Here is a 12273-nt window from a genome sequence, read left to right on the forward strand (position 1 = left end):
CGCTAATTTGTATATATGGTGGGAATAATTCAAGCAATTAATTTGATGCATGGATATAATATCTATTTTAGTAGCAGTTCCTCTACATATTGAAAAGTTTGAAGCTCAAATTTTTATTTCGTGTAACTTTTAGCTTAATGAAGGGCTGGAAGTTTGAAAATCATGATCTTGTGTAGTATCTGAGCTATTATATATTAATGCAACACTCTTGTAATATATTAATGAAAGTACACAAAGGTATATGATGGTGATTTTGACCGACGTCAATATATCAGCGACGGTTTTGACCGCCTTCACTATATCGGTCGTCATTGATCATTAACGACGGTCGACGATGTTTTAAAACCGGCTCTATTGTGACGTTTTTTGGAGTGACATGCGCGCGTTGTTTGTGTATATAATACGCATATGTGTGAGTTATTAACAAATAGGCAGTTAATCTATATTTTATGCATTTGGATTCAATAATATTGTGCTCTTAATTAATTTCTAGCTTGTTGATCTAGACTAGCTTCATATATTGTTCATATTTCATTTCTTAGAGTAAAGATGAATGTGCGTGTTAATTAGATAATGTAAAATATTTTTTGATTCATTAATAAATTGAGGGGTTTTGTATAAGATCAAATAAGTAATTTTAATTAATTATGAATGTTGAATATTCTCCCGTTTGTTATAATATGATATGAAACAAAGTATTTGTCTTAAATTTGATTTTTCTACCTCTTGTTGATTAAGGCAAAAATTTGTGTGAGACGGTCTCACGGGTCGTATTTTGTGAGACAGATCTCTTATTTGGGTCATCCATGAAAAAATATTACTGTATTGAGTATATCTAATATGATATACGATAATGAAACATTTAATTATCCAAAAATGATTCAAATTCATCAAAATAATTGGTTTTCGTAGTTGAAAATATAATTACCTCAAAAAATACAAATCGTAGTCGATGAATAAAATAAACCAACAATTGTTTACTCTAAATTTCCAACTTAACTTGAAGAATTTCAATGAGAAAATTAAATACAACCGATGGCTTTTGCTCATATAAGAAATTATCGAAAATTTCACAATTTTGGTAATGACAAAAACCTTTGTGAGACGATCTTACGGATCGTATTTTGTAAAACAGATCTCTTATTTGAGTCATTCATGAAAAAATATTACTTTTTATACTACTTTTTATTGTGAATATCGATAAAGTTGACCCGTCTCACAGATAAAGATTCGTGATACCGTCTCACAAGAGACCTACTCTTTTATAATTGAACGAGAGTCTACAGTATTACTAATTGTACAGCTTATATCCTCCAAATTATATGTATTCATTATAAATCATAACAATAAGTGTATATGTCTCACGAACATCTCAACAATCATTCCTAAATTGACGACAAATATCATACAAGTGATCACACCAATCATATTAAATTTTTTATTAAATATTTATTGTCGCACCAAACTTCAACAACACTAAAGAACCATTTGGCATCGCACTTTTCACAACCTCAAGTTCTATTTTATTGCATTGCAAAATTTAGGGTCCATACATAAAAACGACCACGCAGCATCGCTGAGCTTCTTGATGACTATGTTACCTACACGAACGTCTCGGTTTCCGTATCGGCAGCTGGTTTCATCTCTTGTTTGCTGGAACTTCATCATCCTCACCTGGTGGTTTCTGGAGAGGGTGTCCTAGCTTACTTTGACTTCCCTAAGAGGATGCGAGAAAGGATAAGATGAATTTTGATAAGCAACGATCAGAAATATTTTGATATTATGTTATATTCTAATTAATAAAATTATATTTTATATTATGTTATATTATGTTATATTCTAATTAATAAAATTATATTTTATATTATGTTATATTCTAATTAATAAAATTATATTTTAAAGTTTAGATACCAGGTACACTATTATATTATAAATTTTTACATGACAATGATACTCGTGATAAAAATGTCAAGGTCAGAAAAGAAAACTGGATATACTACGTGTTTTTCAATATATTTTCAAGAAAAATATTTTCGAAAAACCGAAAATAGCTCGAGTCGTCTGAGTGAGTAAGTCCCATGAGTTCCACTGAATGCTGAGCATTTTCCAATCATATCGATAAAACTAGGAGAAGGGAGTTCTGTGATTATTTACTTACAAGCCCTTTTTGGACGGATACCCGTCGAAAAGATGGTGCACGAGCAACTGATGAAGCTGCAGCAGCTGCTGCCACTCGTATCCTGCAAAATGAAGCAGCATTATATCGTTTTTCAACCATAATCATCACAAATAGCAACAAGAACCTCCAAATTTCAAGCACCTTTTGTGCACATCCACAAATTCATCCGTCTCATCAACAATTTCCTCCTGTATCAACAAATAGAACCATGAGTAGAAGTATAAAATACAGGGGAATAGTGTATCTAGCGCTATTACTTTACCTGCAAGAGTTCTTCAAATACATCTTCCAAGGTGATAATACCAATAACTTCACCATCTTCAGAGTCATCTGATGGAGGCAATTTACCAACGATCATGTCATACGTAAGGTTATTTTTCGAGCCATGCCTTGGGACCTTCTCAATATCAACCACTACACTATCCACCTTTTCTTCTTTCTTGGATAATAATGGGGCCGTTAAATTTGAATCCCCATCCATGGGTTCGTTCTCTTCAGACTTCTCCACAATCGAAGGAGGTTTTTTGTTTTTGCTCTTGACAACAGCTGCCATATGACTGCTACCTTTTTGGAACTCATTGAGTATGTCATATAGTGGCATATCTGCTGGAACACTGAGAAGAAACTCTGTAAATAAATACTTCAACCATCGTAAACAAACAGTTGGATAAACAATAGTTAGGTACAGAGAAATCATATAATGGAATAAAATGAAATGATGTTGCTGCTAATGGATCTCTGATCGCCGACTCTGTCTCTGGGATTGAATACAACATGGTGCAAGATTTTATTCAAGGCATTATCGTGTTTTAAGTTGAACATCACAGATCAAATTTACACGCAAAACTTGTGCAGTTGTGCAGGAACTTTGGGAATGAAGAATATATCATGGGATAAGATGCAATAATATCGAGATTACAAAAAATCTTTTGATATAATTTGCTTCCTAACATTAATCATGCCGTTAAGTTCTCCACTGTACCGTGGGATTCTCCGTATGGAAACAGCACTCACTGGGGTCTCCGTTTCTGCTCTCACTGTAAGAAGACTCTTAGCCTGATGATAACAGAGTTACTAGTACATCATATAGACAAAGTATGAGAAAAATGTACCAATGTTAACAAATTTTACCAGTAAAAGTCCAATTATATTTTTTGGGTTCCCAGAATAGACAGGAACACGACTATGCCCACGAGCCAGAATCTTACCCATTGCTTCCCTGATGTAACAAGAAAATTTTGTGTAATATACAGATTAAAAGAAGAATTATAAAACAAGAGTGAAATAAAAGCCGCCCGCTGTCATACTGGCTGGAACCAACATCTTTCAGATTGGTACTTGTATATGAGATGCCACAATCAAAATTTAAGATATTCCAAAAAAATAAGAGAATAGTTTTACATTTGTGCTTAAGACAACGAAAAATGACAAAATGGTCAATGACTGGTTTCACTCATTGCGAGTTTGGATGCAGAAGTACTTAGCTTATGAACAATTAATTAAGCAAAGCCTTCTTAAGAGTTTTTTCCCTCAAAAAAGAGACTTTTATGTCTACATTAATAGTGAAAGATAAAGTTTCAACTTTATTAATTAGTTTTTTTAAAAAAAAACAGAAACCATAGAATCATATTTTTTAGCTTCTCAACATGGGCCTTTCATTGCATTTTTAAAAAAGAGCACTTCTTTAAACAGTTTCGCCATCTCAGCACCATCTTAATACATGCCTTTGCGCACATAGAGAAATTTCCAGACTAGATCCTAACAAGAAATTTCCACTCTCACTCAAACATTATAGAACTTCCATTTGTTACCAGTCTAACTTCGAATTGACATCCAAAGAAAATGTGGACTCGATTGGTGTCATTGCCTCCTCAGCGGTCTGTTTGAAGATGATGTAAAAGAAGAGAGAGAAACAGAAAGAACATCACTTTCAAGAAACTATAGAAACACTAAAAAGTTAAGTAATGATGACGACTGATGAAAATTAAGGTACTATTAATGAAAGACCATTAATAAAATTTTCCAATGTTAATCAAATACGGAAGCTATTGAAGATTCTATTAGCTGAGATCGAAAATGTTTGATGAGTCCCTATAATGTATGCCATATACAGCATCAGCATCAGACATACCTTCTCTGTTAAATCTAGTGCTCCACTAATAATCGTTGTCTCATCATGCGTGAGATCCCCTCCTTTCCCGGCCTAAAGATACAGAACAAACATTATCCCAAACGAGGAAAACATTCAGCGCATAGAAGATTTCAGTAGAATAACGGGTACGAACAGTTAGAAAAAAAAGAGGCATAATAGATATATTGGACTTTTTATTACCTCACGACCGTGAATAGAAACAAGAGCCTTCAGCTGAGCTCGTCTAAACAACACCTCATTATGTCCCAGTACACAATCTAGAATCTATGATAATGAAAATAATGAATAAAAATGACAGTCAAAATATATCTTTAATGAGTAGGTCTCAAGCATGATGTCACAAGAGGCAATCCATATCCATATATCAACATGCATTTGTAGCACCAAAAATTTTGAATCATGCAAATAAAATTGATTGTCAAACAATTAAATCCAGAGTAAACTTAGACATTTTGCTTAGGTAAAATAAAATTTACCTTTCCAATTGGGTAAGAGATTGGGTAGCAAATGATCATCAAAAAGCGCACAAGATATACAAAATTTGCACCTACAGCAAGTCCATACCTAGAGCAAATTGCTTGAGGTATAACCTGATAGCATCAAGTAACAAGAGAATTCATCATCATATGAGTCTCGGTACTTAATTAGCATATGTCAGTTCAGTAAAGAATGTATCACTGAATAACATTACATCAAATACATAACATAGTAGATGCATGTGTACCTCTCCAAAAAATAGAACAAAAGTCACCGACAATATAATAGCAACATATTGATTGAAAAGCTTATCCAGGTATATCGGAAGGGCCTGCAATATTCAAGAATGGTTTGAAAGCAGAATATCAGCGATGTAATTCGGTAAGATAACCCATACAAACCTCTTGAATTGAATAAATAAAATAAAAAAAAAATTCCCCAGACTAGCTCAAGAATATTGCAAGCAAACAAAAGTTTACACAACTTTCACGCCTTTCACAGTCTTCTCTTTTAATCACATGCACATTTTCCCTATCAACTGTAACACATAGTATAATTAGGCCCCAAGCCGGTTCATTTTTAATTGTGAGCAGATATCTGAGCCATCATTGAAAAATTGAAACAGAAAAATCAGAGCCAAAAGTAAAACCAAAATCAAGACTTGTGGTTTCATTCCAATTCCTAGAAACAGTAAACAGGAACTAACAGGAACGACAAATTCATCTTAAGCGTTAAAATCATGAGCATACATCGATAACTTGATCTATATATTTTGACTTGCTTGATTTATATATATTAAATTCAAACACTCTTATTTTCTTCCCTGATACAAAATTAAATATCCATAATATTTGTGATATTTATTCAATATTTAAATTAATTAATTTAAATGTTGATGAACCCACAAGCAGTACCACTTTTTTAATAAAGCTAAAAGAATAACTTCAAGGCAAATCTGACCAAATCAAAACTAGAACATAAAGATTTGGAACCAATTCGTGTCCAAGCTCTAGTTATGGTACACCTTCCATTTGAACCTAAACCGCAAGTTATGAAATTGCAAGCAGGAGCCTAATGTAATTGTAATGACCTGAATCCTTATTTTGAATGAAGTACTAATTAAAAAATGATTAAAGAGTTGTTAATTAAGCATTATTAAGTAATTCATTAATTGAGGATCAACATGCTGGTATTTCTAGTTCAGACGAATCTGTCAGATTGTTTTAACGAGGTACGTGATGTACTGACTGAGATATCCAATCGTAGTATACACACTTATATGCTGCATATTTATCGGTAGTATAATACGCGTTATACTGTTTTGACATATTATGCGTGACATATCATGCGTGACATATCATATTGGGCCTGATATCTTTTGAGCTATGCCTCATTTGTTAGGGCCGCTCAGCCATGTTCTGTATTGTGAATGGTTGGGTATCGAGAGATACAGTGTGCGACAAGACCCGCAGGCTCTGATCACCCTGGACATTGTAGGTCCAAGTCTTGATGATAAGTATAGGAACCAAAACATGCCTAGGGTAGATCAGAGACTACGCACTCAGAAGCCTCTGGACTGAATATAAGATTCTTGACTTGATCCTTGGTATCCGAGCATACTGCATTTCACATGCATCATATTAGGTTGTATACTCGTACATTCTCGTATTGGCAATTGTCGCTCACATCCTCGTTTTCATTTTGGACACACCATTCCACGAGATAGGTTTTAGGTTGGACGGTTCGGACGGCCAGGGCAATGGCTAGAGCAATTGGATTTTCGGTGGTAATCCAGTCGAGGTTTTATTTGATTTATGATTTCGATTTAGTTGTATTAACAATTAATATTGAGATTATTGTATTGCTTTCGCTGTTTAATTGTTTTATCAAATATATTATGCATAATATTAGTCTGTATGTTTAGTAGTGGCTTGGGTAAGTGCGCTACAGTAATAATACTTGTAACACATAAAAACTCATTGCCAAATGCATAACTGAGAGGCCTGTGGAAATGGTTTGGCACGAATAGCAAAAGGGAAATATTTAAACATATGTAGATGGATATTTTGAATGATTAAAATTCTATACTCCCTCAGTTGATAAGACAGCTACGAGAAAAATAAAGCAAAGGTACCTCTAAGACTTCGAAGCCCACACAACTCATTTGTGAGGCAGAGGTACCTCAAGTTTAGCACTTTACTTTACCTAAATAATCTTGCATGGGTTGCAGCCATGCATATCAAAATGAATTAAGTTTAATGATTTTTCCAGCAAGTTGCCCAAATAATTTGCAGAAATTTCCAATCAGTTGTCCCAGTCCAAGAAGCAGATAAAATGGATGTCGTAAAATAACAAGATCCAACAGGAAGCCCACTTATAGAGCAAGGTCTTTTACTAAAGAAGATGAGATCGATAGCCAATTTAGCTAGATCATACTAACCTCTCCTTGCTTAACAAGCAAGCCTCACTCACTCGTTCTACCAAGAAGGGAATCTCGATTTGGATCGTAACCATTAAAAGATGAGAGGGATTGCCTAGTTCTTTTGGGCTCCACTTTACTTTTGTCAGATAGCCATGTATTATATGATTATGCTTACCTTATGCTGTTCTAGTTCCAAAATTCGATTTTTAGCTGCTCTCTATTCACTGGGATTTCTTAGGCGACCGCTACCTTGATTTGTTAAGTTACTTGATATTCTGTATCTGTTCAGATTTGAACATTATGAATGGCCAAAAACACATGGAAACTACAGATTTTTGTTCATTACAACTTCACCAATTAAACTGTTTAATTTCAGTTAAAACGCATCACTTGCTTCAATAAAGCACATGGACAAATAATAAGAAGCAAGAAAATAGGTACAGCTCCTCGCACAATATCAACATTCCACATTCAAGAAATTTCATTAAACAATTTTAAAGTCATAATCGGTACCTCCATAGCAGCAGCATTACATAAAAGCAATGTCACAAGAAGTTGGTGCTGCTTCTGAACCACTGGAAGTATTGCAGCTGAACATTACAAACTAACCATCAAAATCAAAGGAACAAATAACAGGACAACTTCAAGCATAAAAATTTCAAGACAGAGCAGTAGAAAAGTGATAGATTTCCAACATAAAACTGCAATATATATAAAGCATATTCTAAAGCACCGCCAGATTCAGGATGGACATTTATCCTCATTTTTCAGCTGAGCCAGAAAAAATACCACAACTGATGCTTGAACATAAACGAAAAACACACGTGGAAATCAGCAGCCCAAGCCACAATTTAAGTCTACGGGGCAACTGAATGTATGTAATTGATTAAGCTTGCATTTTTCAGAAAATCACGCATCAAATTCAAACTCCTATTTTCATTGAGAGATCAGCTTGTGATACAAACTGTTGTCAATACAACATATCGTATAAGCAAAAAGGTAATTTGAAGACGGACACAGGAAACACAAAAACAAAATAAAAATGTCATCTTTTCCAAAAATCATGACAAATTCCAATCAAATCCCCCAATCATATTTCATAAACCATCACAGTACACACAAAATCAACCAAAAGAAACAAAATACGGATAGAATTCAGGGCAAGAAAAGCGGGCAGACCAGCCTGTTTCTTCTCAGAGGGAGTGCCGCTCCTCTGAAGGATCTCGAGGTCGACCAGCCCCAATGACATGAGACCCAAAGTTAATCCCGACATGATACCGGCGAAGAGAACCAACACGCATGAGATCCCCGCGTACATGAACCACCAGACAGTTCCGAATTCAATCTCTGCGTACAAAAAGCCGCTATCTTGGAGCCCCCCATGCCTGATAGCCACAGATGCCAGCGCCACAGCATTCACCAGGTGCATGATCGCCTTCTAGATTGCTCCCCTCCCTCTCTTCCCGTGGAGCTTCACCGTGTGTGTTCTGCGTTGCGTCACTTTGTGAGGACGAGAGATGGAGAGGAAGAGACTAGAGAGAGTTGGGCTTGCCGTTTGTGAATTGTGATCTTTGAAGTGGGACGAAATCCCAAGCTCGTTGGTCTAAATCGCAAAAATTATCAAAAAATAAATTCATTAAAACATCGTTTAAACCTAATGTATAAAAAAAATCACAAGTCGAAACATTCTATTAATCTATTTTTAATTAAAAAAATCATCAATATATTATTTAAATCATTTAAATAGTTTGATATATAATTTATCATCGATTTTTTTTAAAAAAAAATAGATGAATCGAATGTTTTGTTTTTCAGAAATATATAATTTTTTTCATACACGGTGTTTAGTGTACTTATTTTTTAATAATTTTTGTAAATAGGACTTGTTTGAGTAATTAATATTATTTTCTTCATTCATGTTGTTTAGTCCATTTTGTTTAGATTTTGAGTGAGTCTCATGTGAGACCGTTTCACGGATCATAATCCGTGAGACGGGTCAACCCTACTCATATTCACAATAAAAAGTAATACTCTTAGCATGAAAAGTAATAATTTTTTATGGGTGACCCAAATAAGAGACATGACTGACAAATACAACTCGTGAGACCGTCTCACACAAATTTTTACCTTAGATTTTAACCCAATTTAGCTCAACATCCCATTTTACCCTTGATTCTATATTTATTTACTTTTATTATTTTATTTAATCTTTTGCAATTAATTTTGTTTATATGGTTCATCATGCATTCGTAAAATAAATTAAATTTTGTATAAGTTTTGACAAATGTCGTAGAGTCTTATCCATTGAGTTTTAAAGACTAATCTTCACAGGCTAACCACGCAATCACAAGTGATGGTCCATATCGAGATTCTTTCAGCAACATCTAGCACAACATTGTTTCCTTTCATACCTAAAGATACATAGTGAATAAATTTATTTTGAAAATAATATATGGGATGAGCAAAAGCCAAGTGAATTTATTCACTCATATTAAATTAGTAACCTTCTATAAACGATGAGATAACTTATTTAACTACTTATTGTAGCTGGAAATATAATACGCATAAACTGAAATGAATTATTTCAAATCTTATTGAGAGAAAATTGAAGATGATGCTCGATGCTTTCAACTTTCTTCTGTCTTGATATATATATATATATATATATATATATATATATATATATATATATATATATATATATATATATATATATAGAGGTCTTTAGCGGATTTGAAATCCGAACTCATACTTCAATGATAACTTTTCTTTATTGCATGCATGTTGTTGTGATTTATTGATGACATCTATTTGTGAAGTGACCCCTTTTTTTGTTATTACTTCTTGGTAGTAGTTGAGTGGTCATCTCTTTTACTGATTGAGTGGTTGGATCGCATATCTTATTTAATTTTATAGGAAAATCTTTTATTTTTTCATGGTCCCCGAGGAAAATGTGACTTTTGTGGTCTTTCATCACCTGGAATTGTCTTTGAAATATGCTTCCGGCTAGAACTTAGCCGAAAACCTTTCCAGAACTCCGGTTTTTTCTGGTTTGGAAATTATGGGTAAAATCCTTTTGATCATCTTCTAACATAAGTCATATTACAAAATCTGCGACGAGTTTTTTTACTTCTTGGTAGCTTGCTATTCTATATAAGATTTCTTTTCTTTCAAATATTTTTTCTACAAATCATGTAGTTTTTACTGTCATTATATTTAACAAGAAAGATATTTTAACTAAATTTTCATAAATTTTAAATGAAAAAATTGACATTGTCCATCTCTGTGAGACATAACCATAAGCCACATGCTTTTATGGTGGCTGTGTCATTTTCAATAAGTCAAAAAACAAAGAGGTGTTTCATTTTCTGGAGGATCTTTGATAAATTTATAAATATTAATATATGGCCTCCTGAGCTTGATGAAATGAGAGCTTGATGAAATGAAAAACCCTCATGCGATCTTTTCTCAACTGATTCTGGTGATGCACTAAAGAAGTATAGTTCTAGAATGTCCCATATTGACAAATAGTCATTATTTGCTCATATTTCTTTAACATCTTCCTGGATCCATTTTAGTAATGCAAATATCTCTGAGAAGCTAGGCGATGTGGTATAGATTGAGGCAAGAGTCCCAAAATCATATCATGTCTTTACTTCCTTAGGATATGGATTTGGTTTCATCCACATCCTTTGAAGTTTTTCTGCTATGGCAACCCGACTTGTGGCAGGGTTGATTCATATATTGTTTAATTTCTCTCGGTTGTGTTGGTATATCTGAAATGGAAAAACTGGAAACTCATTAGTATCCACTTTAGATTTCCCTTGTCAGTTTAAGGTATGAGGTTGATATATTCATCTTCAACCACGAGGTGAAAAGTTGAATTAATGACTCGAGATAAGAATTCGAAATTTCGATTTTTACTTGGACGACTCATATAAATATGATCCTGACTCAACACTCGTACTAGACTTAAATGAATCCCATGCTCCATGTTTAAACTCTTGTTCTCGAAAAATCTCTTTTTGAGAAGCCAGTGTTATGTCAATAGCATGGATGATAGGTTTTTGCAATACAGATGATAACTCAGTATAAATTTGTAAACAACTTGTGATACGATCAGAGATAATGCTCTTATCAACTTGTCGTAAACTACCTGCAACTTATGCATTTAGGGCAAGCTTGTTGAACTCATTTTGAATCATTTAAAGGAATTGTATTTTCATGATGACATCCACATCAGTGCTATCTATCTCTTGTTAGAAAATTTGCAAGAATATTTTCATGAGATTTAATGACAAGAATATCAAAATCGTAGTTTTGACATAAATCTTGTCATTTTAATAATCTAGTCTAATCAGGTTTAGGTTTAATTCTATTTTCAATAAACTTTAACATGTATATTATCAAATTTCAAGTGAATTTATTGTCCAGTAAATCATGGTAATTTTTCAAAAGGCTTTTTTACTGTACAGTATTAATTTTTGTTGATGTGTCATCATATGACTTCTGTATTTGATAATAACTCACTGCAATATTTGTATGATTGTTCCCTTTCTAGTGTGAGATTTGTAAGAACTGTTGTCTACCAATGATTATTGACATCTGTGTATAATATCAGATTATCTTTATCTCGAGAACTAGCTATTTTTGGAAGATTTTTGTAAATCTTTTTTAGTTGGATAAGTCAATGCGTTTGTTATTCTATCCATAGGAATCTTGTATCTTTTTTGAGTAATTGACTAAAAACCTTTATGTGTTTTGCTATATTTTTAATGAACATTTTTCAGAGTTGACAACTCTTAAGAAACTTTAAAGTTGTCTTTTTTCTTCGAGTTTATCTGAAAAATTATGCATTTTTTCTACAATGTGCTCTAGCAGATTATTTCTGGCTCGTCGGTTTCTACTCCAATGAATTCAATTTTCTTTGTATAGATGACTGCCTTATTTCCATGTAGGACTAGTCTTTCCTGTTTACAAACCTTTGAGAAAATATCTAAATGTTTAATATGTTCATCTATATTTTTAGATGTTATTAAAATA

The 12273-nt window shown here is 33.4% G+C and overlaps 1 protein-coding gene across 1 annotated transcript; it reads right to left on the reverse strand.

Moving 5' to 3' along the window:
* Positions 1–1415: 1415 nt before the first annotated feature.
* LOC140827929 (DUF21 domain-containing protein At4g14240-like) lies at positions 1416–8814 on the reverse strand. The gene is made up of 13 exons (XM_073190888.1): positions 8410–8814; positions 7744–7820; positions 5056–5139; positions 4808–4921; positions 4512–4595; positions 4311–4382; positions 3991–4058; positions 3311–3398; positions 3162–3235; positions 2442–2793; positions 2321–2367; positions 2159–2240; positions 1416–1717 (listed from the first exon to the last, which is right to left on the reverse strand). Exons 1-13 carry the CDS (start codon positions 8657–8659, stop codon positions 1640–1642), a joined length of 1470 nt encoding a protein of 489 aa, XP_073046989.1. The 5' UTR covers positions 8660–8814; the 3' UTR covers positions 1416–1639.
* Between the last annotated feature and the right edge of the window lie 3459 nt (positions 8815–12273).

The sequence above is a fragment of the Primulina eburnea genome, chromosome 3 (assembly GCF_022965805.1).
Source record: "Primulina eburnea isolate SZY01 chromosome 3, ASM2296580v1, whole genome shotgun sequence".
Taxonomy (NCBI): domain Eukaryota; kingdom Viridiplantae; phylum Streptophyta; class Magnoliopsida; order Lamiales; family Gesneriaceae; genus Primulina; species Primulina eburnea.